Source organism: Rhamphochromis longiceps, linkage group LG14 (genome assembly GCF_057381845.1).
Source record: "Rhamphochromis longiceps isolate RC_006_pf linkage group LG14, R_longiceps_female_GT1.1, whole genome shotgun sequence".
Classification (NCBI taxonomy): domain Eukaryota; kingdom Metazoa; phylum Chordata; class Actinopteri; order Cichliformes; family Cichlidae; genus Rhamphochromis; species Rhamphochromis longiceps.
The window spans coordinates 42,359,284-42,385,213 of NC_140570.1; the positions used below are offsets into that span (position 1 = coordinate 42,359,284).

At 40.6% G+C, this 25,930-nt stretch overlaps 1 protein-coding gene and 1 pseudogene across 2 annotated transcripts; one reads left to right on the forward strand and one right to left on the reverse strand.

Moving 5' to 3' along the window:
• Window positions 1-918: 918 nt before the first annotated feature.
• On the reverse strand, window positions 919-8,592 carry LOC146654883 (uncharacterized). Of its 2 annotated transcripts, XM_085381016.1 has the most exons (3): window positions 7,308-8,592; window positions 3,760-3,900; window positions 919-3,617 (listed from the first exon to the last, which is right to left on the reverse strand). In XM_085381016.1, exon 3 carries the CDS (start codon window positions 3,570-3,572, stop codon window positions 2,787-2,789), a length of 786 nt encoding a protein of 261 aa, XP_085237142.1. In that variant the 5' UTR covers window positions 3,573-3,617; window positions 3,760-3,900; window positions 7,308-8,592; the 3' UTR covers window positions 919-2,786. The 2 variants fall into 2 exon arrangements, with proteins under 2 accessions (XP_085237142.1, XP_085237141.1); XM_085381015.1 differs by lacking the exon at window positions 7,308-8,592 and having other exon boundaries at window positions 3,760-4,294.
• Window positions 8,593-14,125: 5,533 nt separating this feature from the next.
• Window positions 14,126-25,930, forward strand: part of LOC146654884 (uncharacterized) — a 43,034-nt pseudogene continuing 31,229 nt past the window's right edge.

Sequence of the window (25,930 nt, forward strand, 5' to 3'; positions counted from 1 at the left end):
CTAACTGCAATGGTAGTTTATTGGATTGGAAAGTGTGGCGATGCTCGCCACCTGGTCTCCCTTCTTGCTTGTTGGTGTGGGCAGGTCTCATTTGTAGGTGCTGAAGAGCTGCTGTGGCTCATTTCCATCAGTGGCACTGGCAATACCTGGGCTCATTCTGTCAGTGAGGTAGTTGAAAAACCCCAGTTGGGTAAAGCGTTTGGGGGTTTTTGTTAACAGACATGCTTATCTATTTAGTTGGTGTTATTTTTTTCAGCTAAATTTTTTAGTGCAATTAGCACTTTCAGCATCAATCCATAGCAATGTGTTGTATTTTTCACATTGTCTGTGTGTAAAATACATATGTAAGCATAGATTACACAAAGGATCCTGCACGCCAAGCTGGATACAAATAGAAATCCCTGGAAACAATTCTTTCTGCGCTTAAGAGCAGCTTCCTATTGCAACGCTGGAGGATTTGTCACCATTACTGGATACGCTGCAGAAGCACAGCAAAGCAGTGACTGTGTGGAGTCGAAAACTATTACACCAACTACACTACACAGTCACCCACATTACCCCAATCACTGGCGTGTTTACACAACAGAGACGCTGAGTCTTTGTTACGGGCGCCAGCCACTGTGGCCTCGTTGTGTGGACACAGAGAGACCTTGCTGTGACTCGCGTCTTCCCTGCTGTGGATTTCTGGAAACCGCGCTTAAAGAAAGCACAAGACTTCTTTCGTAAAATGTGCCTTCCTGAACTTGTTGGGAAATACTTCTCGAAACAACGTGCTGCTCTAAATAGCCTGTAATGTTTCATGTTGTGGTTAAAGATTGATGACAGCTGTGTGGTGCGATGTAAATAGTTTGCATTTCATTTTTATGTGATTGCTGTGTACATGTGAATAGATCTATAATAAAGAAAAACAAACAAATATACTATTCTTTTTTGTTTTATTAAAACAACTTCACACAAAGTACAACTATTTACAATGTACAGTACATCCAAAAGAACAGCTTTAAGAATACTCAACAGGAGCAAGTGTCATTTGGCCCTGGTTTGACAACAACACTGGGGCACATATTAACAAAAACACAGCAAACCTTAACGATCTTATCAAGAAGTGTTGTGTCTTCAGCCTCACATGATAAGAGTAATCAGACTGTGTGTAACATTTTGAACTTGTTGCGCAAACTACCTATTACTCGCTCAACATGAATTCTCAGGTGGGCAATTGCTCTCGTTTGTTCAACGTCCCTTGCATCAAGTTGACAGTAGCCTTTTGTGAAAGCTGGAATCTTGACCTCCGCACACATCATTCCTACAGCATCTCTGATGTCAAAGCCTCTGTCAGCCAATACTACGTCCCCTGGTAACAGCTTTTGAAGAATGCCACATCTCTCTATGATGTGTTTATCTGATGCACGACTAGGGCTGGGCCATATTATACCATTCACGGTAATACCGGTATAATGTTAGGCAACGATAGGAAAATGAAATATCGCGATAGAATGGGAGTAAAACGCGCATGCGCAGTGCCTTTGTTTTCATACGCACATGGCCGATTGTTGAGTGAAACAGATGAACCAGAATTGGTTTGTAAAAATGGTGCAACTTCCGTGATGTGGAACTGGTTTGGTGTTTGTCTGTCAGATACACGACAAAGCACATTTTTTTGCAGAACATGCAAGCGGTCGTCGTTATTGTCGTATTTGTCGGACTAAGATGCTCTTAAATCTGGGAGTAATCTGGGTCCTAAACTCCGTATGCTTCAGGTCAAACAACACTGCAGCATCACTGAGAGTTAAAAACTGTCTAAATTCTTTCATCTTTAGTAAAACGATCAGCATTGCTGCTTTACCAGGTGTAACTATAAAGTTTAACTTCCATGAAAACAAAAAGTTATTACATTTAATGGAGTTAGAAGTTAGCAGGAAGCTAGCGGAAGTTAGCTCGCTAGTTTCGCTAGTTACCTAAGCATGATATAGCATGTTCTGACTGAGAGATTTCTGAAAAAAATCAAACGTACAGCTCTGCTATCACTTCCAACATAAATGAAGACAGGAAACTAAACAGCAGTGACGTTTGTAGGGTTACTGAAGTTGGGCTAGCTGGTATATAATGATGTGCTACGTGATCGCTAGCGACACAGCTATGTTAGCATAACATAAACAGTGAAGCTGGAGGACGAACACTAACACTTTTCCACTTATAAAAGTTAACGTGAAGGTTCTTCATGGTTAGAGACAAATGCAATCGCATGGCAGGATACTGTAAACGGACCAAACTTCAGTCAGGAGAACAACTGAGATAATCTATCCACAATACCAGGTTAGTCATTAATATACTGCAACAACATGGGAATAGAGCAGCTGCCAGAGAATTCAACATTAATGAATCAATGGTACAGAAGTGGAGGAAGCAAGAAGAATGAGTTTAATAAAGTTTGATTTATCTGACTGCTTTGTTTCGCTTAATGTGCCTTATAATCCCGTGCACCTTATGGTCCGAAAAATGCGTACTGCACACTGCAGTTTAATGTTGCAAAGCACCTCTTTTTAACTTCAGTGGATATTATACATGGTTATGCTCAGGATATGTCAGCCCATTTCTACTGGAAATGCCTTTTGGTTAAACTTTCAGCAAGGAATTTGCATTTGCACTGTTACATTTTTATAAAGCTTTAATGTACATAAAAACCAGCTTCTTGTTTAAGTGAAAATAAATGGAAGGTTGTCTTTTTGCGCTAGTAATGTTGTGGAGTTGTATTTTGTCTCGCATCAATTATATCGTCGGTTATATCGTTATCGCAAATTTTCAAATATATATCGTGATAAATATTTTTGGCCATATCGCCCTGCTCTATGCACGACCCCCCATCCCCTGGAAATGAAAGAAATAGCTCCATGGGGTGTAATCCCGATGAGGTATTTTATGGTCTGTGTACCCTTGTAATGAGAGTATGTTTGTGCGCGTGCCTTTAAATTAGATGGTCTTTCTGTTCGAATCTCAAAACAGTCAACAATGATTGCTACTCGTTTTCCAAAAGTTTCAGTAAACTGTGGAGGCATTGTCGCCTGCAGACAGTGCCTCTCAGGCCAGTGCACCAGTGCTCCTAAGTGGGCATACAAAACATCAATGGTATCGGTGAAGACAGAAGACAGTGTTTTGTGCGACACATGGAATAGATGACAAAGATGCTGGACTGGAAGATCAAGTCTCAGACGCATTAGTGTGAGTAAGAGCATTTGGAAACCTGTCAGTTTCTTCGGTATTGGCAGGAAATCTTTGACAGTGTTGAAGAGGGACATTAAGACAGCATAACAATATAGTCCAGTGTAATATCTTACTTTTTCGGTATCGTCCTTTAAGAAAGTTTCATTCAGCTCTGTCTTTTGCAACTGTGCTCGAAGCAGTCTGTTCTCCTCCAACAGCCGGTTTATTTCTGCTCTGCCCTGTTGACTGCACACACAGTCCTTCGTCTGCCCTTCAGCTTCCGTGACGCTGTCACTCCCATCACCACTGTCCACATTTGCAGCTGGTACGTCAACCTCCACTTGTCCAACACAACTGCTGTCCACTGCCTCCATGACATGGTTGTTGTTCTTCTGTCAGACCTTCATCGATCATCAAGCCTGTAAGATAAAAAATAGTGCATAGACTTAAGGTTAATGTACACCAATATTCCAATGACAGGTGTGTGATTCATCTTTAAGTTATGTGCGGATTAGTGTACCATAAGAGCAATTTAGTATGTTTTCAGAGGGGGGTGTTTACCTGCAATGGGTGCTCTTTTTCGCTTCCGTTGCATACGCCTTGCGTGCCGGTCCGAGTCTGACACAGGTTTGTCGTCGTGCCCCATGTGCAGTGTTGGTGCCCAGTCTGGATTTGTTACATCCATTTCATATGCTGGTTTGCCTGCAATAATGCCAAATCAAAAGCTACTCAGTCGACATGACGTGGTTCTGCAGCATCACACATTAGCATGTTTTATCTCATTATCTATGACCGCAGCGCATTGAAAAAAAAACCCACTAAAAGCCTTTTGGTTTGGTCCTTTTACAGCATCCTGCCATGCGATTACATTTGTTCCTGACCACCGAGAACACTCACGTTAACTTTTATCGAGTGGAAAAAAAGTTAGCGTGTTTATATTGTGCTAACATAGCTGTGTTACTAGCGGTCACGTAGCACATCATTATATACCAGCTAGCCCAACTTCAGTAACCCTACAAATCAATCAATCAAGCTTTATTTATAAAGCACTTTTCATACAGAAAAAATGTAGCACAAAGTGCTTTACATAGTTAAAAGCAGCCCACCCCACCCTCCAACTCACTCCCCACACTCTCAATACACATATATCCCCCCACCCCCACCCACACACACACATACACACACGCGCACACTTAAAGAGTAAAAATTGGGCTGGGCTCGCATGAGCCAAGTGAGGAAACATTATAACAGAGAGCCGTCTGCACCGGGAGCCGGTCACAGACCGCAGCCTCCGGGCTGGGCACACAGCCGGAGGGAGGCCAAGGAGCCCCCCAACCAGGCTGAGAGGACCCCAGAGACCAGCAGCCACGGTCAATAACAGCCCCGGTGCAGAGAGCGCCCTCCGAGGAAACACTGGAGATATGACGCAATACGATATATACAGGGTAAAATGATAAAATAAATAAGAACAGGATACAATATAAATATAAATATAAATAGAGTAAGAAGATTAAAAAATGAATAAGAATAAAATCAAAAAATATTAGGTAAATCCTAAATTAATAATAGAATAACAGGATAGAATAAATAAGCATAAAAAATAAATAAACGCTAAGTAAAAGCTAAATTAAAAAGGTGGGTCTTGAGCCTGTTCTTAAAAACATGTACGTTCTCTGCGGCCCTGAGCTCCTCCGGCAGGCTGTTCCACAGACGAGGACCATACCACTGAAAAGCTGCCTCTCCGTGAGTATGTGTCCTGACTTTAGGGACAATCAAAAGGCCAGTACCAGAGGACCTCAGGGTCCGCGAGGGTTCGTATGGTAAAAGCAGATCTGAGAGATAAGAAGGCCCAAGACCATTAAGACATTTAAAAACCAATAAAAGAACTTTAAAATCGATCCTGAAACACACGGGGAGCCAATGCAGCGATTCTAAAACCGGTGTAATGTGGGCCCGCCCTCTGGTCTTCGTCAGCACACGAGCTGCCGAGTTTTGCAAGAGTTGTAAAGTTGAAATATTCTTCTTAGGAAGACCAGAGAGCAGGGCATTACAGTAATCAATGCGACTGGCAATAAAAGCATGCATCAGCATCTCCGTGTTGGCCCGAGAGAGAATAGGGCGGACTCTGGCTATATTTTTTAGATGATAAAATCCAATTTTGGTTACATGTTTAACATGTGGGATAAAACCAAGCTCAGAGTCAAAAATAACACCCAGGTTTTTCACTTGTAGCGAAGGACATAGTGAAAATGCCTCTAATTTAGACAAGAGTTTCTCTCTCTGAGCTTCAGGACCGACAATTAAAACTTCAGTTTTGTCCTGGTTAAGCTGTAAAAAGTTTTCTGCCATCCAAGATCTTATATCCAAGATACAGTTAAAAAGGGCATCCATTGGTCTGGTGTCATCAGGAGACACGGAGATGTACAGCTGCGTGTCATCAGCGTAACTGTGGAAGTTCACTCCATGCCTCCTGATGACACTGCCGAGAGGCAACATATACAAATTAAAAAGTACAGGGCCTAGAACCGACCCTTGAGGCACACCACATGTCATTTTATGGATCTTAGAGGAGCATGTATCCATACTCACCATAAAAGATCTGTCAGAGAGATAGGAAGTGAACCAGTTGTGTACAGCACCAGAGAGGCCCACCATGTGTTTTAGTCTGTTTAAAAGAATAGCGTGGTCTACTGTATCAAAGGCTGCGCTTAGATCCAGCAGCATCAGGACTGAGAGCTTTTGGGCGTCCCAGTTACATCTAAGATCATTTAAAACCTTTAGGAGAGCCGTCTCTGTGCTGTGGTTCACCCTAAATCCAGACTGGAATATCTCCAGGATCTGTCTATCATTGAGAAAATCAGTAATCTGAGTAAAAACAAGTTTTTCTAAGACTTTACTTAAAAATGGTAAGTTGGATACAGGTCTGTAGTTATTAAAATCATTACAATCCAAATTGCTCTTCTTCAGAAGGGGCCTCACCACCGCCGTTTTAAAGGCAGCAGGGAAGACACCCAACTGAAGAGAGCAATTCATCATGTATAAAAGCTCAGCCTCAAAAAATCCATAAAGTGTTTTAAAGAGTGAAGAGGGGATTGGATCTAAAAGACATGTGGTGGGTCTCACTGTGGAGAAAACCTTCTGAAAGTTCTCAGCATTAACCAGGACAAAGCTGTCCAGTGTCTCCTCAGGTACAATCGAGCCCTCAGATGTGTTTACAATCATATCGCGATTAGATAAAATATCAGATCTGATGGCGCTGATCTTTCCCCTGAAGTGGTCTGCAAACTGCTCACAGAGCGAGTCTGTGGGGGTTCTTTGGGAGCTGTTAAAATCAGGGTTAAATAAATGATCTATGGTGGAAAAGAGGACCTTGGGATTATTTTTGTTAATACTGATTATTTTGGCGAAGTATGAATTTCTTGACTTCCTTAATGTATTATTGTACATTTTAAATTGCTCGGAAAATATTTGATGGTTGATATTATTTTTATTTTTCCTCCATCTCCTTTCTGCTGCCCTGCAATTTCTTTTGAGTTTTTTGACTTCTTCGTTTCTCCAGGGTGATGCATGTTTTACGTTAATCTTTTTGGTGGTGAGTGGAGCAACGGAGTCAAGGCTTTTCTTCAGTTTGCTGTTAAAATAACTAAAAATCAAATCGCAGGGTGCAGGTAAAATCACAGGGGGGCATTTGACTAAAACCCTGGTAAAATTTGCAGCCACTGTCACTGCTGTTTAGTTTTCTGTCTTCATTTATGTTGGAAGTGATAAGAAAGCTGTACGTTTTAATTTGTTTCCAAAACCCCGCAGTCAGGACATGCTATATTGTATTTAGATAGAAGCTAGCGAGCTAACTTGCTGCTAACTTCTAACTCATATGTCATAAATTCCATTGTCATGGATGCCTGGATGTTTAACTCAGTTGTTACACCTGGTAGAGCAGAACGCTGATAATTTTATTAAAGATGAAAGACTTAAGACAGTGTTTTAACTCTCAGTAATGCCACAGTGATCATTTGATATATGGACCTGCAGCAGAGTTTAGGCCCAGACACGGCTAGTGACGTCAGACTCAACAATCGGATAGTGATATGAATTACTTTAGAACTCACCGGAGAGAAAATGCCGCGAGCAAACCAACAAAAAGCTGGGGATTGCACGGAACTCGATATCCGCTCGTCTCACCGCTGCAATCCATGCCTGGCGTCTTTGTTTGGTGATATCGGATACATGGGATCCCTCACGTTGCCGCCAGGATGGAAAACGATTAAAAGATTAATCCAGTTTCTTGCCTTCACGATCGTGAGATCTAACATTGCAACCGACTACACACGTACCACCATAGCTGAAGCTGTATCCTTTGTCTGGCCTACTGTGATGGCGGCAGGGGGCGCATTCTAAAATGTCATGTGACAATCTGATTCATGAAGAGTGATGATGTCACAAGGACATGTGATGATGTCACAAGGACATGTGATGATGTCACAAGCACATGCCTTTGAGCCTTTTCTATAAATAGGGGTCAGGAGCAGCAAGTTTTAGTCAGTTTGTTCGCAGCCTTCAAACGTTCGACCAGAGCTATATTTGAAAGTATTTGTAAACCTCTTCAGAGTCACTGTGCACAGGATTAAAAATGTATCCACGAAAATGCCAACAAAGAACAAACAATCTTGCTGCCTCTCCTTCGAGGTCTGGCCAGCCACTCACTTCAAGAGGGAAGCCTGATATGACACGATCCATTGGTGCCTCATCAGTCCAAAGGACATTACAGGAAAACTCCGACCTACATGCAAAAATTAAACAAATTGAAGAAGAGAAGCTTCAACTGGAGGAGAAGTGCAGACAATTGGAAGCACGAAATCAAGAGCTGGAAAAACAACAGCAACGCCAGCCTTACACAAAAATTATTAGTGAGGCCTGGGAAGGAAAGTTTGGTGAAGCACGACAGAAGATTTTGTTCCTGATGAAGGAAAACAAGACAAAGAGTGCTGAATTAAAAGAAACGTCTGCCCAGCTTCAACGCGCGAATGCTACTATTGGGGAGATGCAAAGGGATCTCCAAAACATGGAGCAAAAGAATCAGGCGCTCCAAGGAACGCTTGATGAAGCTATGGAACAAACTGCACAAATCCTCGGACAGAAAAAGGAAGGGGTCACACAAATGCAGGACCAACTCAAAGGCATAAAGAAAAAATACGAAGTGCTGAAAGTCAGGCTGGATGAAACAGAGTGCAAAAAAAAAGAGCTTCTTCAAGAGAAAGAGCAACAGGAAGAAGAAAAAAAACGTATTCTCCAGGACTCAGACAACTTGAAGTGTGAAAACGCTGAAATGCTTGCACAAAAGCAGCAACAAGAGAAAATAAATGAAGACCTGCAGCGTAAGCTTCAAGAAATCACAAGAAGAAATGAGCAGTTAGAAAAGATGCACAAGGAAAAACAACAGCAAAATACAGACAAGTGCAATCTATTAAAAGAAATGGAGCAAAGATGCCAGAAACTTGAGAAGGAAGTTGAAGAAACAACCGATCAGTTGAGAACCCTCATCCTAGAGAAAAAAGTGGTCGTGGAAAAGCTCATGGAAAAGAAGAAAAAACGTTTCCGCTTCTTCTGGAGGAGGGACACTCCTGCTTTTTCTACTTTTTCTATTTTTTCTACTGCTGACGTCACCTCGTCTCCCTCCACCTCTGTTCCATCTTAATTTTCACCTCTCCTCTCCCCTTCTCTCCTAACACTTCTTCCCTCTCTCCTTCATCTTTTTTCACCCCAACCAGTCCCGGCAGTTGACTGCCCCTCGTGAGCCTGGTTCTGCCGGAAGTTTCTGCCCGTTTAAAGGCAGTTTTTCTTCCCCACTGTCGCCTAGTGCTTGCTCAGAGGGGATTGTTGGGGTTTTCTCTTTTCTTTTTTTTTCCCTTCTTATTACCATTTTCCTTTATTTACCGATTTGTTTTGTTTACTTTTCTTTTATGTTGTTTCTTTATTTACTTGTTTAACTTTTTTTCAACTTATGTAATAAACTAATAAACCAATTGAATTTATCCTCTGCGTATTTTACATCTAATCTTTAAAGAATATTTCCAAAACATTTTCAAACATCACGATCTGTCTTTTGTTTGCTTGTTAAAACCCCGTAAATGGTGGAGTAAAAACCCTGTGATATGGTTTAAAACATCAAAATAGACTAAACAACTAGTCTAAAACTAAGAGACACAGGATAAAGTTGGTGTGAAGGTTTCAGTCTGTGAATGAATCTAAGCACCATCACCTTAACTTTAAATTCATCTCTGTTACCCTCTTTGTGACTGAACTCTGACCGTGAGCACCACAGCCACTGCGCACCAGTCACACACACTTTAAATCCATCACAGTAAACCAGTTAGTTTACCTCAGTTTGTTTTGCAGCACATTTCACAACATGCAAAAGCATAATGTGCCATGTACAGACTCAAAATCTGATTTAAAAACATGAGGACTGACCTGTAAGCTTTACATTTACAGTTTATCACATACCACTGAGGTTCTTACCTGTAATTCTAAGCCCTCTTCTTCCTTTTCTGGTTTAAAACATCAAATTAGACTAAACAACTAGTCTAAAACCAAGAGACACTTAAATATTAAGTTAAACCTCTGGGGTTGCCGGACGCGCCGGCGCGTCAAAATCACATGACCAATTTAAGACGACACAGCTACAAGATGCAGCGATTCAGAGGCTGTATCCCAATTCAGGGTCTGCAGCCTTAAAGGCCGCATTTTAAGGCCGATTACGTCACCATGCCAGTCTCCTATTGCCAGAGGCTGAAGTGTGTGTGCAGTCACCAGGTGATAATCTGATATCGTCTACTTCCCCACTGATGTTAAGTAATATGAAAAAAAAAATGAATCCCACCTTAGGCCGAATGTGTGACTCTCTTCGTAGTGGAAGAGAGAATGAATCTTCCCATCCGAATTCACGGCAATCAGTCTGTCAATCAAATCCTGTGGAGTAAAATGAGAGGCTTTGAACAAGAATGCACCGGATAGGGTGCAAAACGAAAACTGTGTGGAAATTTACAATGGGTAAGGTGGAGAACGTATATCAGTCTCAGTGTGAGAGGGTTTATTTGAATGCGTTTGAAGTAAAACAAATGGGTGGGTGGTGTTTGGAGGCCAAATAAAAAGTGCAAACATGCCCTCAGATGGATGACAAAAAAAACCTGCAGTGTGTGGAAAAGAAGAAGAAGAAAAACACTTACAGGTATGGAGGTTGGCATCTCCCTCAGGGTGTATTCGCTTTTGTTGGCCAAAGACTGTCGGCCCAGCAGTTGCCACACCGACTGGGAAGAGGAGAGGAGGTTGACCAAGTACAGGAAGGACTGAAGAGGAAAGTAAATACAGCAGCTGTTAGAGAGAAAAAATGTATTTGCTTTTAAAGACCATTGTGAATGCATTTGTGCACGTCATGGATTGATCAAATCCTAACACATAATAATAATATAACACTATTCAACTACAAACACTACCGATAATATGACAAATAATATCTGTAGTATTCAAAGCAAAACAAAATGTAAAAAGAATTTATGATTGCAAAGGTAAAACATGGTTTACCACACTCTCAAAACTGAATAAGACATATATTCTGAGCAGAGTGGTTGAGCAGAAACCTATTGCAGCCTGAAGAATATTAAACTACAGGAAAGCTCCCTGCATTTTTCACTGGGTCTGGTAGAACAGGGAAAACATATCATCAAAAGCATCAAAGGAAAAAAAGAGAGACACTTGCACAAACGAGCTACAACTTAGATTATATTAAACAGCTTCAAAGAAACGTAAAGAAAAAAACAAGATACGATGGATTTTTTTTTTCTAAAATAGAAATATCTATACTTTCATGTGTCTTCTGATGTTTCTGTGCATGTGTGAACTTATCTTCATATGTACTACCAAACCTCCTACTGTACTTAGCACAGATTAAAGCAAAGACTCGAGTTAATTCACCAAAGTGCTGGTGTGTGTATATTTAGTTTTCCTTTGACCTCAGCATATATGTATAACCCACTGATAAGGCAGACTTTAAAGTCGCCTGTGGCAGGACACAGTTTACACATCACTGGCTGTCCGTATTCACTTGGCTAGTCTCTCTGAGAGAGATGACTTGGCTGCTGTCAGAGGCCAAGCATCAGACACACACAGACAGGCTCACGCTGGAGCTTGTTGAAGCTTTCCTGAGAGAAATTCTGCCAAAAACATAACTAAAAATGCAGTCTTATGAAAGTAAGGCTTATTTGCCCAGACACCCATAAACCAATCAGCAAAAAGCCTTTCTTGTTAACAAAATCACTATTGCCAGTTTCTTAAATATGAATATTCACAAGTGAATTTTCTACATGGCTGCTGGTATCACAGCAACACATGGACCACTATTCTGAGTCCTGGGTTAATAATAATTGGAATCAATTTAATTTTAATCAATTTAAACACCTTTGTAACCAGTGAGCTAAAAACATGATGGAAAAGCAAAACTTCTAAGAGATCTGTGTCTGTACTATTATGTAGATATCTAAAAATTGGGGCATTGTGGGCTCCAGGAAGTTTCTCCTTCTCCCTCTCTCTCACACACACACGCACGCACATACATACAATACCTTAATGCAACTCCTATCTGTGGGGTCAATGGGAGTTGGTTTGGGACGGACCACTCTGATGTCGTCACTGCTGCACTCAAGAACAGACCATAGCTCTAGTACCAGGGCCCGAATAAAGCCTGAGACAGAACACGGAGAAATTTGTTGTACCAAACATTTATTTGAAATAGCAGCAACTAAAATTATTAACAGTGCTTTAATAAATAAACGACTGACTTTGTTATTGTGTCCAATCTTTTAAAGAAATCTGTCTTTGCATTGCTGGCACCGTTTTGATTGGAGGATTTGAATCTCAGGAAGGAAGGAATTTATAATGCCACTCCCTTTGATCCCATTTAATCTCTTCCCTGTTGCACTTTGGCCTGTCAGTAACTACATTTGAATTTTGCAGCTCAAGCTTGCACATAAAGGCTGGATAAAAACGTTAATGCAATCAAAATGTACGCAGCCCTCGCTGGAAAACTGGGGATACAGTACAGTACATAAATGATGAAGCAAAGACAAAACATTAGTGTCATGGAAGAAGAAATAGTCAGTGCATCACGGGAAGCTCCCAGCAATAAAACCTGCATTTGTATTGACACATAAACCTTAATTTGTGAGCAATTTTCAGTGTATTTCAGTTAAATTAATGAGACAAATATAACAAAAGGGATTTTATACTTAGAAGAAGAATATGAAATTGAAATATTAAACTAAGAAAACTATAAATACTGCAGTTCTAGAGTTACAGATATACAATTAAGCTTTGCATATCAGTGCTGTATAACCCAGGGAATGTACTTTTTTTTTTTTATAATTGAATAGTAATGGAAATCATGAACTGTTTTTCAGAGGTCATAGATCAAATGAGCAGTAGAGTTTTTCTCACAGAATGGTTCTTTCACATAGAAAGCAGTGTGTGCTGCAGGTTTAGCAAATGGCCCATCATTTGTATCTCCAGTGTCTGTTGAAGTGTACAGTATCTGTGTGTGTGCATGACCGTCGGTGCTCTCTGCTCACTCGGGTTCAGAGGTACAGGGAGGAGGCTCAGCAGGAGTAGAGGCAGCTGCTTCATCACAAACATGCCAGGTGCAGGCGGTAAAGGCCCTTTCTGTTTCCTCTCAACCCTCCTGCCAAAGCCATAGAACTCTGCCGAGGTGAACCAGACAACACAATATAGACATTTTTCCCTGTTCCTACATGGAAACACAAGATCAAACGGGCATTTTTTTTTGGCATAAATATGTATATCATATCGGACTCAGTTTGTTCCTGTTATTGTTTTTGCACTGTACTTGTCATCCATTCCAGTGAAACGATGCAGAAGGTTGTAGGTTGTGCAATAGTGCCATCTAGAGGTGAAGTAACATCACACTGCCCGTGCTCTTGTCTCGTCACGGTGTTTGCGTGTTTCTCCCTCTCTGCACACTCATGGGAATGTGCTGTCAGGCAGGACTCAGCGTTATATTCACAATATGTGGAAAATATATTGATATTGAATGTTCAAATATGAGGATATGTATAATGTATAGGTTGACTTTGCTCTACCTACACTTCTGGCAGAGCAGCAGTTGCAATGCGAACACATAATTAAACGGTGTATTTATAGGAACAGATTTCTTGCCTATGGCAGACAAAGTGATTTTAAACGTGTAAAAGGTTTCATTCACAGATGATTTATTACTATCACACCCTGGAGACTTTATAAAGAGCACTGCTGCAAAAGCAGCCTAAACAAACTTGTACAGTAGGTCACGCTGGTTTAGTTTTTCATCAAAATGCTTTTTTTCTTTTACTATTATTTTTGAAAACGTTACAGCACTGGTGGACATTTCCTACCAAATAAGAACTAGACACTACTGTTATGTAGTGGTTAATTGGAAAACTGTTTTATCACGAATTTCTTATTTAGAAATAATTAAAATTTTATTTGATGTTTTTTTTTTTTTTGGATGGATACTGTTATTGCAGTGATGCTGTAATTAAACTGTCTTCACCCCAGTAGAATAATTGCATGACTCCATCACTGAAGTGGAGGGTTTGCTTTGGAGGGGAAACGCACAGTGTCTCTTTAGTAGCATGGTGGTTGGATCCCACATTTGTTTCTTATGTAACATTGTAAATAGCTGCTAAGACAGCATATCTATTGGACAAGCACATATTATACATACTTTGCACGTGCAGTATTTAATAGAAAGCAGTGTGTGCTGCAGGTTTAGCAAATGGCCCATCATTTGTAAGCTCTGTCTGGACTATATCACTTTTTGAGGTCATCCTTCTTTCTGTCAGTCTGCCTTTTTATCGATGGCACAAACATATGTCACATCATGGAACACATGAGTGCTCCACAGCCAGCGCTGCTCAACACAGCAGGGAACTGTTCTTGCGTGGGTAAAGTCATAGGAGAGAATAGGTTTCAGAACGCAGCGGTGCTGTTATAAGCGAAGGGCTGATAAGTAATCAGACTTCTTTTCCCATAACCAGTTGAGTCGCCCCTTCTAGCCAATAGAAAGAATGCAGGATTAAAATATTTGTTCACTAGCTTCATTTTTTGACCTCTTTTGACAAGAGTACGGTATTTCCTGGAGCCTTTTGCATATGGATAAACCTAGTATCAGTATACAACTGATATGTGAATCCATTTATCAAAAAAGAACGCCTCTTCTTACTCTTTCTTACCCAAACAAAAACGGTTTGACAAATACATTTCTCCCTAAGCTGCCTTAAGTCTCCTTTATACCGACAACACAAAAACAACAACAACAACTTATAATATAAGCCTTAAGCATCACAGCTGACAAGTGTTTGTTGTGTCCAAATAACTGCAATAGTACCTGAACTGTGCAGAGCCACAACTCCCGGAGCAGTTGCTGCCACCTGTGTCACCATCACCCCGTAGCCAAACTTCTCGCAGCTGCTCACCTACAGAAAACACACAGAAATCTCATACCCCTAGAAATATTTCAGCCTTTCACTATCACAGTTTTTGGTTATCAGGTAAAAAATGAATGAGAGTTTGGAAAAAGGATGGAAAAGGTTTAGGTCAAATGTAGTACTAATGTATCATAAAGGGAGATGTGTAAGTAAATCTGGGATTCTGGAAAGGCACAACATAATGTAGTTAAACATGCTGTGGAGAATTTAAATTGTAAATTGATATTGGAGTGTGCAGGCCCTTCATTAATTACAACACAATGCCACAACTAAAAATAGACAAAATATAATTACATTCCATAATTAAAGTGTAATGCCAAACTAGAGAAGCAATTACAATGGTGCGTAAACAATGGCAGTAAATTAAGCCCACGGGGGATCAGCTAAGGTTTGCAGCAAGCCTGAGTGTTTGTGTGTTTACAATTTGAATCTTAGACTCAGACCCTGTGACAAGGTCTGTGAAAACCACGTTTTTATGCCTGAAATACTACAGTACTACACTCCCACCAGATGAGCTCATGCAGCCTGTCACGAACCGGGACATACAACCATGACAAAACAGGAGATGCACACACAATTTATTGTGTTATTAATTTAGATCAACTGTGCTAATATAGTATACCAAAATGAAAACAATAACTCAAATTTCAGATATTTGAGGTTGTGCTGAAAATAATGGTGCCAAATAAGGCAAGAAAAACATATTTTAAAGGTGAAATATAGAGGTAAAATCAAAAATAGTCAAGAACGGCCAATTATACCCTGGACCACAGAGGGTTAAATTTGAAAACGGTTTAAAAAAAAACATCCCCATTCTAAAATGTCATGTGACAATCTGATTCATGAAGAGTGATGATGTCACAAGGACATGTGATGATGTCACAAGGACATGTGATGATGTCACAAGCACATGCCTTTGAGCCTTTGAAGTTTTTCTATAAATAGGGGTAAGGAGCAGCAAGTTTTAGTCAGTTTGTTCGCAGCCTTCAAACGTTCGACCAGAGCTATATTTGAAAGTATTTGTAAACCTCTGTAACATCACGCTCCAAAGCCCTGTGACGTTTCTGTGTTCTGTGACGTTGTCCCAAAGAAAGACCTTTAAATGCGATAAATAGCCTAAACGTTTTCGTTTATGACTAGTTTACCGTGTTATGACTGTGAACAGGGGGGAAGTCGCGCAAGAGAAATGTCGACCAAAACAATTGCAAGTAAGCCAAAGTCAGTTCCTAAAAGTCAACCCGCAGGTGTTTCCACCACCATCAGACCCTCCACTTCTGTAAGACCTCCATTAAGAATAACTGATGCAAAGAAAACCGCTCGGGTGGGAAAAACTCAGAATGGAAGACCGGCAGCTGTGAAACAGCCCCCGAAGAGGGATATGAAAAAGAATGTGGACAGTAAACTGGTCAGCTTAATTACAAATGAAATTGTATACAGTGGAGCGACTGTGTCATTTGATGACATCGCAGGGCAGGATCTGGCAAAGCAAGCACTTCAAGAAATTGTCATCCTTCCTGCCTTAAGACCTGATCTCTTTACTGGTCTGAGAGCTCCTGCACGTGGCTTGCTTTTATTTGGCCCACCAGGAAATGGGAAGACCATGCTCGCCAAAGCAGTTGCTGCAGAGTCTAATGCAACATTCTTCAACATCAGTGCTGCTAGTTTGACCTCCAAATATGTGGGAGAAGGCGAGAAGCTCGTACGAGCACTCTTTGCAGTTGCAAGAGAGAGACAGCCCTCAGTAATCTTCATCGATGAAGTGGACGGCTTGCTCTGTCAAAGGAGGGAGGGGGAGCACGACGCCTCTCGCCGTTTAAAAACTGAGTTCCTCATTGAGTTTGACGGGTTGCAGTCAGGAAAGGATGACAGAGTACTTGTAATGGGAGCAACGAACAGGCCCCAGGAGCTCGATGAAGCAATATTAAGGCGCTTTGCAAAAAGAGTATATGTGACCTTACCCGATGAGAAGACAAGATTTACGCTGCTGAAAAATCTTTTGGGAACGCACGGGAGTCCACTGAGCCAAGACGAACTGTCCTGTCTTGCAAAAGTGACTGAAGGATATTCAGGGAGCGATTTGACAGCATTAGCCAAAGATGCTGCACTTGGCCCAATAAGAGAGTTGGCACCAGAACAAGTCCGTGTTATAGCTGCTGCTGAGGTGCGCAACATTAAGATAAAAGACTTTGAGGATTCTCTGAAGCAAATCAAACCAACTGTTAGTCCAGCAACTCTTAACATGTACACCAAATAGAACAAAGATTTTGGTGGTCCTTCTTCAATAAATCCAAATCCAGTCAGGCTGGATGAAACAGAGTGCAAAAATAAAGAGCTTCTTCAAGAGAAAGAGCAACAGGAAAAAGAAAAAAAACGTATTCTCCAGGACTTGGAGAGAAGAAATCTACAACTGAACAAATTAATACAATGAAGGACAGAACACCTGAACTGGAAGGAGAAGTATTGGAAAAACGACGTTCAAAGATGCAGCGTAGGATCAATGAAATGGCGAAAAAACACTCAGAGGTCATTAATGAGATGTTGTTGAACTCAGACAACTTGAAGTGTGAAAACGCTGAAATGCTTGCACAAAAGCAGCAACAAGAGAAAATAAATGAAGACCTGCAGCGTAAGCTTCAAGAAATCACAAGAAGAAATGAGCAGTTAGAAAAGATGCACAAGGAAAAACAACAGCAAAATACAGACAAGTGCAATCTATTAAAAGAAATGGAGCAAAGATGCCAGAAACTTGAGAAGGAAGTTGAAGAAACAACCGATCAGTTGAGAACCCTCATCCTAGAGAAAAAAGTGGTCGTGGAAAAGCTCATGGAAAAGAAGAAAAAACGTTTCCGCTTCTTCTGGAGGAGGGACACTCCTGCTTTTTCTACTCTTTCTATTTTTTCTACTGCTGACGTCACCTCGTCTCCCTCCACCTCTGTTCCATCTTAATTTTCACCTCTCCTCTCCCCTTCTCTCCTAACACTTCTTCCCTCTCTCCTTCATCTTTTTTCACCCCAACCAGTCCCGGCAGTTGACTGCCCCTCGTGAGCCTGGTTCTGCCGGAAGTTTCTGCCCGTTTAAAGGCAGTTTTTCTTCCCCACTGTCGCCTAGTGCTTGCTCAGAGGGGATTGTTGGGGTTTTCTCTTTTCTTTTTTTTCCCCTTCTTATTACCATTTTCCTTTATTTACCGATTTGTTTTGTTTACTTTTCTTTTACGTTGTTTCTTTATTTACTTGTTTAACTTTTTTTCAACTTATGTAATAAACTAATAAACCAATTGAATTTATCCTCTGCGTATTTTACATCTAATCTTTAAAGAATATTTCCAAAACATTTTCAAACATCACGATCTGTCTTTTGTTTGCTTGTTAAAACCCCGTAAATGGTGAAGTAAAAACCCTGTGATATGGTTTAAAACATCAAAATAGACTAAACAACTAGTCTAAAACTAAGAGACACAGGATAAAGTTGGTGTGAAGGTTTCAGTCTGTGAATGAATCTAAGCACCATCACCTTAACTTTAAATTCATCTCTGTTACCCTCTTTGTGACTGAACTCTGACCGTGAGCACCACAGCCACTGCGCACCAGTCACACACACTTTAAATCCATCACAGTAAACCAGTTAGTTTACCTCAGTTTGTTTTGCAGCACATTTCACAACATGCAAAAGCATAATGTGCCATGTACAGACTCAAAATCTGATTTAAAAACATGAGGACTGACCTGTAAGCTTTACATTTACAGTTTATCACATACCACTGAGCAGTTCTTACCTGTAATTCTAAGCCCTCTTCTTCCTTTTCTGGTTTAAAACATCAAATTAGACTAAACAACTAGTCTAAAACCAAGAGACACTTAAATATTAAGTTAAACCTCTGGGGTTGCCGGACGCGCCGGCGCGTCAAAATCACATGACCAATTTAAGACGACACAGCTACAAGATGCAGCGATTCAGAGGCTGTATCCCAATTCAGGGTCTGCAGCCTTAAAGGCCGCATTTTAAGGCCGATTACGTCACCATGCCAGTCTCCTATTGCCAGAGGCTGAAGTGTGTGTGCAGTCACCAGGTGATAATCTGATATCGTCTACTTCCCCACTGATGTTAAGTAATATGAAAAAAATAATGAATCCCACCTTAGGCCGAATGTGTGACTCTCTTCGTAGTGGAAGAGAGAATGAATCTTCCCATCCGAATTCACGGCAATCAGTCTGTCAATCAAATCCTGTGGAGTAAAATGAGAGGCTTTGAACAAGAATGCACCGGATAGGGTGCAAAACGAAAACTGTGTGGAAATTTACAATGGGTAAGGTGGAGAACGTATATCAGTCTCAGTGTGAGAGGGTTTATTTGAATGCGTTTGAAGTAAAACAAATGGGTGGGTGGTGTTTGGAGGCCAAATAAAAAGTGCAAACATGCCCTCAGATGGATGACAAAAAAAAACTGCAGTGTGTGGAAAAGAAGAAGAAGAAAAACACTTACAGGTATGGAGGTTGGCATCTCCCTCAGGGTGTATTCGCTTTTGTTGGCCAAAGACTGTCGGCCCAGCAGTTGCCACACCGACTGGGAAGAGGAGAGGAGGTTGACCAAGTACAGGAAGGACTGAAGAGGAAAGTAAATACAGCAGCTGTTAGAGAGAAAAAATGTATTTGCTTTTAAAGACCATTGTGAATGCATTTGTGCACGTCATGGATTGATCAAATCCTAACACATAATAATAATATAACACTATTCAACTACAAACACTACCGATAATATGACAAATAATATCTGTAGTATTCAAAGCAAAACAAAATGTAAAAAGAATTTATGATTGCAAAGATAAAACATGGTTTACCACACTCTCAAAACTGAATAAGACATATATTCTGAGCAGAGTGGTTGAGCAGAAACCTATTGCAGCCTGAAGAATATTAAACTACAGGAAAGCTCCCTGCATTTTTCACTGGGTCTGGTAGAACAGGGAAAACATATCATCAAAAGCATCAAAGGAAAAAAAGAGAGACACTTGCACAAACGAGCTACAACTTAGATTATATTAAACAGCTTCAAAGAAACGTAAAGAAAAAAACAAGATACGATGGATTTTTTTTTCTAAAATAGAAATATCTATACTTTCATGTGTCTTCTGATGTTTCTGTGCATGTGTGAACTTATCTTCATATGTACTACCAAACCTCCTACTGTACTTAGCACAGATTAAAGCAAAGACTCGAGTTAATTCACCAAAGTGCTGGTGTGTGTATATTTAGTTTTCCTTTGACCTCAGCATATATGTATAACCCACTGATAAGGCAGACTTTAAAGTCGCCTGTGGCAGGACACAGTTTACACATCACTGGCTGTCCGTATTCACTTGGCTAGTCTCTCTGAGAGAGATGACTTGGCTGCTGTCAGAGGCCAAGCATCAGACACACACAGACAGGCTCACGCTGGAGCTTGTTGAAGCTTTCCTGAGAGAAATTCTGCCAAAAACATAACTAAAAATGCAGTCTTATGAAAGTAAGGCTTATTTGCCCAGACACCCATAAACCAATCAGCAAAAAGCCTTTCTTGTTAACAAAATCACTATTGCCAGTTTCTTAAATATGAATATTCACAAGTGAATTTTCTACATGGCTGCTGGTATCACAGCAACACATGGACCACTATTCTGAGTCCTGGGTTAATAATAATTGGAATCAATTTAATTTTAATCAATTTAAACACCTTTGTAACCAGTGAGCTAAAAACATGATGGAAAAGCAAAACTTCTAAGAGATCTGTGTCTGTACTATTATGTAGATATCTAAAAATTGGGGCATTGTGGGCTCCAGGAAGTTTCTCCTTCTCCCTCTCTCTCTCACACACACACGCACGCACATACATACAATACCTTAATGCAACTCCTATCTGTGGGGTCAATGGGAGTTGGTTTGGGACGGACCACTCTGATGTCGTCACTGCTGCACTCAAGAACAGACCATAGCTCTAGTACCAGGGCCCGAATAAAGCCTGAGACAGAACACGGAGAAATTTGTTGTACCAAACATTTATTTGAAATAGCAGCAACTAAAATTATTAACAGTGCTTTAATAAATAAACGACTGACTTTGTTATTGTGTGCAATCTTTTAAAGAAATCTGTCTTTGCATTGCTGGCACCGTTTTGATTGGAGGATTTGAATCTCAGGAAGGAAGGAATTTATAATGCCACTCCCTTTGATCCCATTTAATCTCTTCCCTGTTGCACTTTGGCCTGTCAGTAACTACATTTGAATTTTGCAGCTCAAGCTTGCACATAAAGGCTGGATAAAAACGTTAATGCAATCAAAATGTACGCAGCCCTCGCTGGAAAACTGGGGATACAGTACAGTACATAAATGATGAAGCAAAGACAAAACATTAGTGTCATGGAAGAAGAAATAGTCAGTGCATCACGGGAAGCTCCCAGCAATAAAACCTGCATTTGTATTGACACATAAACCTTAATTTGTGAGCAATTTTCAGTGTATTTCAGTTAAATTAACGAGACAAATATAACAAAAGGGATTTTATACTTAGAAGAAGAATATGAAATTGAAATATTAAACTAAGAAAACTATAAATACTGCAGTTCTAGAGTTACAGATATACAATTAAGCTTTGCATATCAGTGCTGTATAACCCAGGGAATGTACTTTTTTTTTTTTTATAATTGAATAGTAATGGAAATCATGAACTGTTTTTCAGAGGTCATAGATCAAATGAGCAGTAGAGTTTTTCTCACAGAATGGTTCTTTCACATAGAAAGCAGTGTGTGCTGCAGGTTTAGCAAATGGCCCATCATTTGTAAGCTCTGTCTGGACTATATCACTTTTTGAGGTCATCCTTCTTTCTGTCAGTCTGCCTTTTTATCGATGGCACAAACATATGTCACATCATGGAACACATGAGTGCTCCACAGCCAGCGCTGCTCAACACAGCAGGGAACTGTTCTTGCGTGGGTAAAGTCATAGGAGAGAATAGGTTTCAGAACGCAGCGGTGCTGTTATAAGCGAAGGGCTGATAAGTAATCAGACTTCTTTTCCCATAACCAGTTGAGTCGCCCCTTCTAGCCAATAGAAAGAATGCAGGATTAAAATATTTGTTCACTAGCTTCATTTTTTGACCTCTTTTGACAAGAGTACGGTATTTCCTGGAGCCTTTTGCATATGGATAAACCTAGTATCAGTATACAACTGATATGTGAATCCATTTATCAAAAAAGAACGCCTCTTCTTACTCTTTCTTACCCAAACAAAAACGGTTTGACAAATACATTTCTCCCTAAGCTGCCTTAAGTCTCCTTTATACCGACAACACAAAAACAACAACAACAACTTATAATATAAGCCTTAAGCATCACAGCTGACAAGTGTTTGTTGTGTCCAAATAACTGCAATAGTACCTGAACTGTGCAGAGCCACAACTCCCGGAGCAGTTGCTGCCACCTGTGTCACCATCACCCCGTAGCCAAACTTCTCGCAGCTGCTCACCTACAGAAAACACACAGAAATCTCATACCCCTAGAAATATTTCAGCCTTTCACTATCACAGTTTTTGGTTATCAGGTAAAAAATGAATGAGAGTTTGGAAAAAGGATGGAAAAGGTTTAGGTCAAATGTAGTACTAATGTATCATAAAGGGAGATGTGTAAGTAAATCTGGGATTCTGGAAAGGCACAACATAATGTAGTTAAACATGCTGTGGAGAATTTAAATTGTAAATTGATATTGGAGTGTGCAGGCCCTTCATTAATTACAACACAATGCCACAACTAAAAATAGACAAAATATAATTACATTCCATAATTAAAGTGTAATGCCAAACTAGAGAAGCAATTACAATGGTGCGTAAACAATGGCAGTAAATTAAGCCCACGGGGGATCAGCTAAGGTTTGCAGCAAGCCTGAGTGTTTGTGTGTTTACAATTTGAATCTTAGACTCAGACCCTGTGACAAGGTCTGTGAAAACCACGTTTTTATGCCTGAAATACTACAGTACTACACTCCCACCAGATGAGCTCATGCAGCCTGTCACGAACCGGGACATACAACCATGACAAAACAGGAGATGCACACACAATTTATTGTGTTATTAATTTAGATCAACTGTGCTAATATAGTATACCAAAATGAAAACAATAACTCAAATTTCAGATATTTGAGGTTGTGCTGAAAATAATGGTGCCAAATAAGGCAAGAAAAACATATTTTAAAGGTGAAATATAGAGGTAAAATCAAAAATAGTCAAGAACGGCCAATTATACCCTGGACCACAGAGGGTTAAATTTGAAAACGGTTTAAAAAAAAACATCCCCATTCTAAAATGTCATGTGACAATCTGATTCATGAAGAGTGATGATGTCACAAGGACATGTGATGATGTCACAAGGACATGTGATGATGTCACAAGCACATGCCTTTGAGCCTTTGAAGTTTTTCTATAAATAGGGGTAAGGAGCAGCAAGTTTTAGTCAGTTTGTTCGCAGCCTTCAAACGTTCGACCAGAGCTATATTTGAAAGTATTTGTAAACCTCTGTAACATCACGCTCCAAAGCCCTGTGACGTTTCTGTGTTCTGTGACGTTGTCCCAAAGAAAGACCTTTAAATGCGATAAATAGCCTAAACGTTTTCGTTTATGACTAGTTTACCGTGTTATGACTGTGAACAGGGGGGAAGTCGCGCAAGAGAAATGTCGACCAAAACAATTGCAAGTAAGCCAAAGTCAGTTCCTAAAAGTCAACCCGCAGGTGTTTCCACCACCATCAGACCCTCCACTTCTGTAAGACCTCCATTAAGAATAACTGATGCAAAGAAAACCGCTCGGGTGGGAAAAACTCAGAATGGAAGACCGGCAGCTGTGAAACAGCCCCCGAAGAGGGATATGAAAAAGAATGTGGACAGTAAACTGGTCAGCTTAATTACAAATGAAATTGTATACAGTGGAGCGACTGTGTCATTTGATGACATCGCAGGGCAGGATCTGGCAAAGCAAGCACTTCAAGAAATTGTCATCCTTCCTGCCTTAAGACCTGATCTCTTTACTGGTCTGAGAGCTCCTGCACGTGGCTTGCTTTTATTTGGCCCACCAGGAAATGGGAAGACCATGCTCGCCAAAGCAGTTGCTGCAGAGTCTAATGCAACATTCTTCAACATCAGTGCTGCTAGTTTGACCTCCAAATATGTGGGAGAAGGCGAGAAGCTCGTACGAGCACTCTTTGCAGTTGCAAGAGAGAGACAGCCCTCAGTAATCTTCATCGATGAAGTGGACGGCTTGCTCTGTCAAAGGAGGGAGGGGGAGCACGACGCCTCTCGCCGTTTAAAAACTGAGTTCCTCATTGAGTTTGACGGGTTGCAGTCAGGAAAGGATGACAGAGTACTTGTAATGGGAGCAACGAACAGGCCCCAGGAGCTCGATGAAGCAATATTAAGGCGCTTTGCAAAAAGAGTATATGTGACCTTACCCGATGAGAAGACAAGATTTACGCTGCTGAAAAATCTTTTGGGAACGCACGGGAGTCCACTGAGCCAAGACGAACTGTCCTGTCTTGCAAAAGTGACTGAAGGATATTCAGGGAGCGATTTGACAGCATTAGCCAAAGATGCTGCACTTGGCCCAATAAGAGAGTTGGCACCAGAACAAGTCCGTGTTATAGCTGCTGCTGAGGTGCGCAACATTAAGATAAAAGACTTTGAGGATTCTCTGAAGCAAATCAAACCAACTGTTAGTCCAGCAACTCTTAACATGTACACCAAATAGAACAAAGATTTTGGTGGTCCTTCTTCAATAAATCCAAATCCAGTCAGGCTGGATGAAACAGAGTGCAAAAATAAAGAGCTTCTTCAAGAGAAAGAGCAACAGGAAAAAGAAAAAAAACGTATTCTCCAGGACTTGGAGAGAAGAAATCTACAACTGAACAAATTAATACAATGAAGGACAGAACACCTGAACTGGAAGGAGAAGTATTGGAAAAACGACGTTCAAAGATGCAGCGTAGGATCAATGAAATGGCGAAAAAACACTCAGAGGTCATTAATGAGATGTTGTTGAACTCAGACAACTTGAAGTGTGAAAACGCTGAAATGCTTGCACAAAAGCAGCAACAAGAGAAAATAAATGAAGACCTGCAGCGTAAGCTTCAAGAAATCACAAGAAGAAATGAGCAGTTAGAAAAGATGCACAAGGAAAAACAACAGCAAAATACAGACAAGTGCAATCTATTAAAAGAAATGGAGCAAAGATGCCAGAAACTTGAGAAGGAAGTTGAAGAAACAACCGATCAGTTGAGAACCCTCATCCTAGAGAAAAAAGTGGTCGTGGAAAAGCTCATGGAAAAGAAGAAAAAACGTTTCCGCTTCTTCTGGAGGAGGGACACTCCTGCTTTTTCTACTCTTTCTATTTTTTCTACTGCTGACGTCACCTCGTCTCCCTCCACCTCTGTTCCATCTTAATTTTCACCTCTCCTCTCCCCTTCTCTCCTAACACTTCTTCCCTCTCTCCTTCATCTTTTTTCACCCCAACCAGTCCCGGCAGTTGACTGCCCCTCGTGAGCCTGGTTCTGCCGGAAGTTTCTGCCCGTTTAAAGGCAGTTTTTCTTCCCCACTGTCGCCTAGTGCTTGCTCAGAGGGGATTGTTGGGGTTTTCTCTTTTCTTTTTTTTCCCCTTCTTATTACCATTTTCCTTTATTTACCGATTTGTTTTGTTTACTTTTCTTTTACGTTGTTTCTTTATTTACTTGTTTAACTTTTTTTCAACTTATGTAATAAACTAATAAACCAATTGAATTTATCCTCTGCGTATTTTACATCTAATCTTTAAAGAATATTTCCAAAACATTTTCAAACATCACGATCTGTCTTTTGTTTGCTTGTTAAAACCCCGTAAATGGTGAAGTAAAAACCCTGTGATATGGTTTAAAACATCAAAATAGACTAAACAACTAGTCTAAAACTAAGAGACACAGGATAAAGTTGGTGTGAAGGTTTCAGTCTGTGAATGAATCTAAGCACCATCACCTTAACTTTAAATTCATCTCTGTTACCCTCTTTGTGACTGAACTCTGACCGTGAGCACCACAGCCACTGCGCACCAGTCACACACACTTTAAATCCATCACAGTAAACCAGTTAGTTTACCTCAGTTTGTTTTGCAGCACATTTCACAACATGCAAAAGCATAATGTGCCATGTACAGACTCAA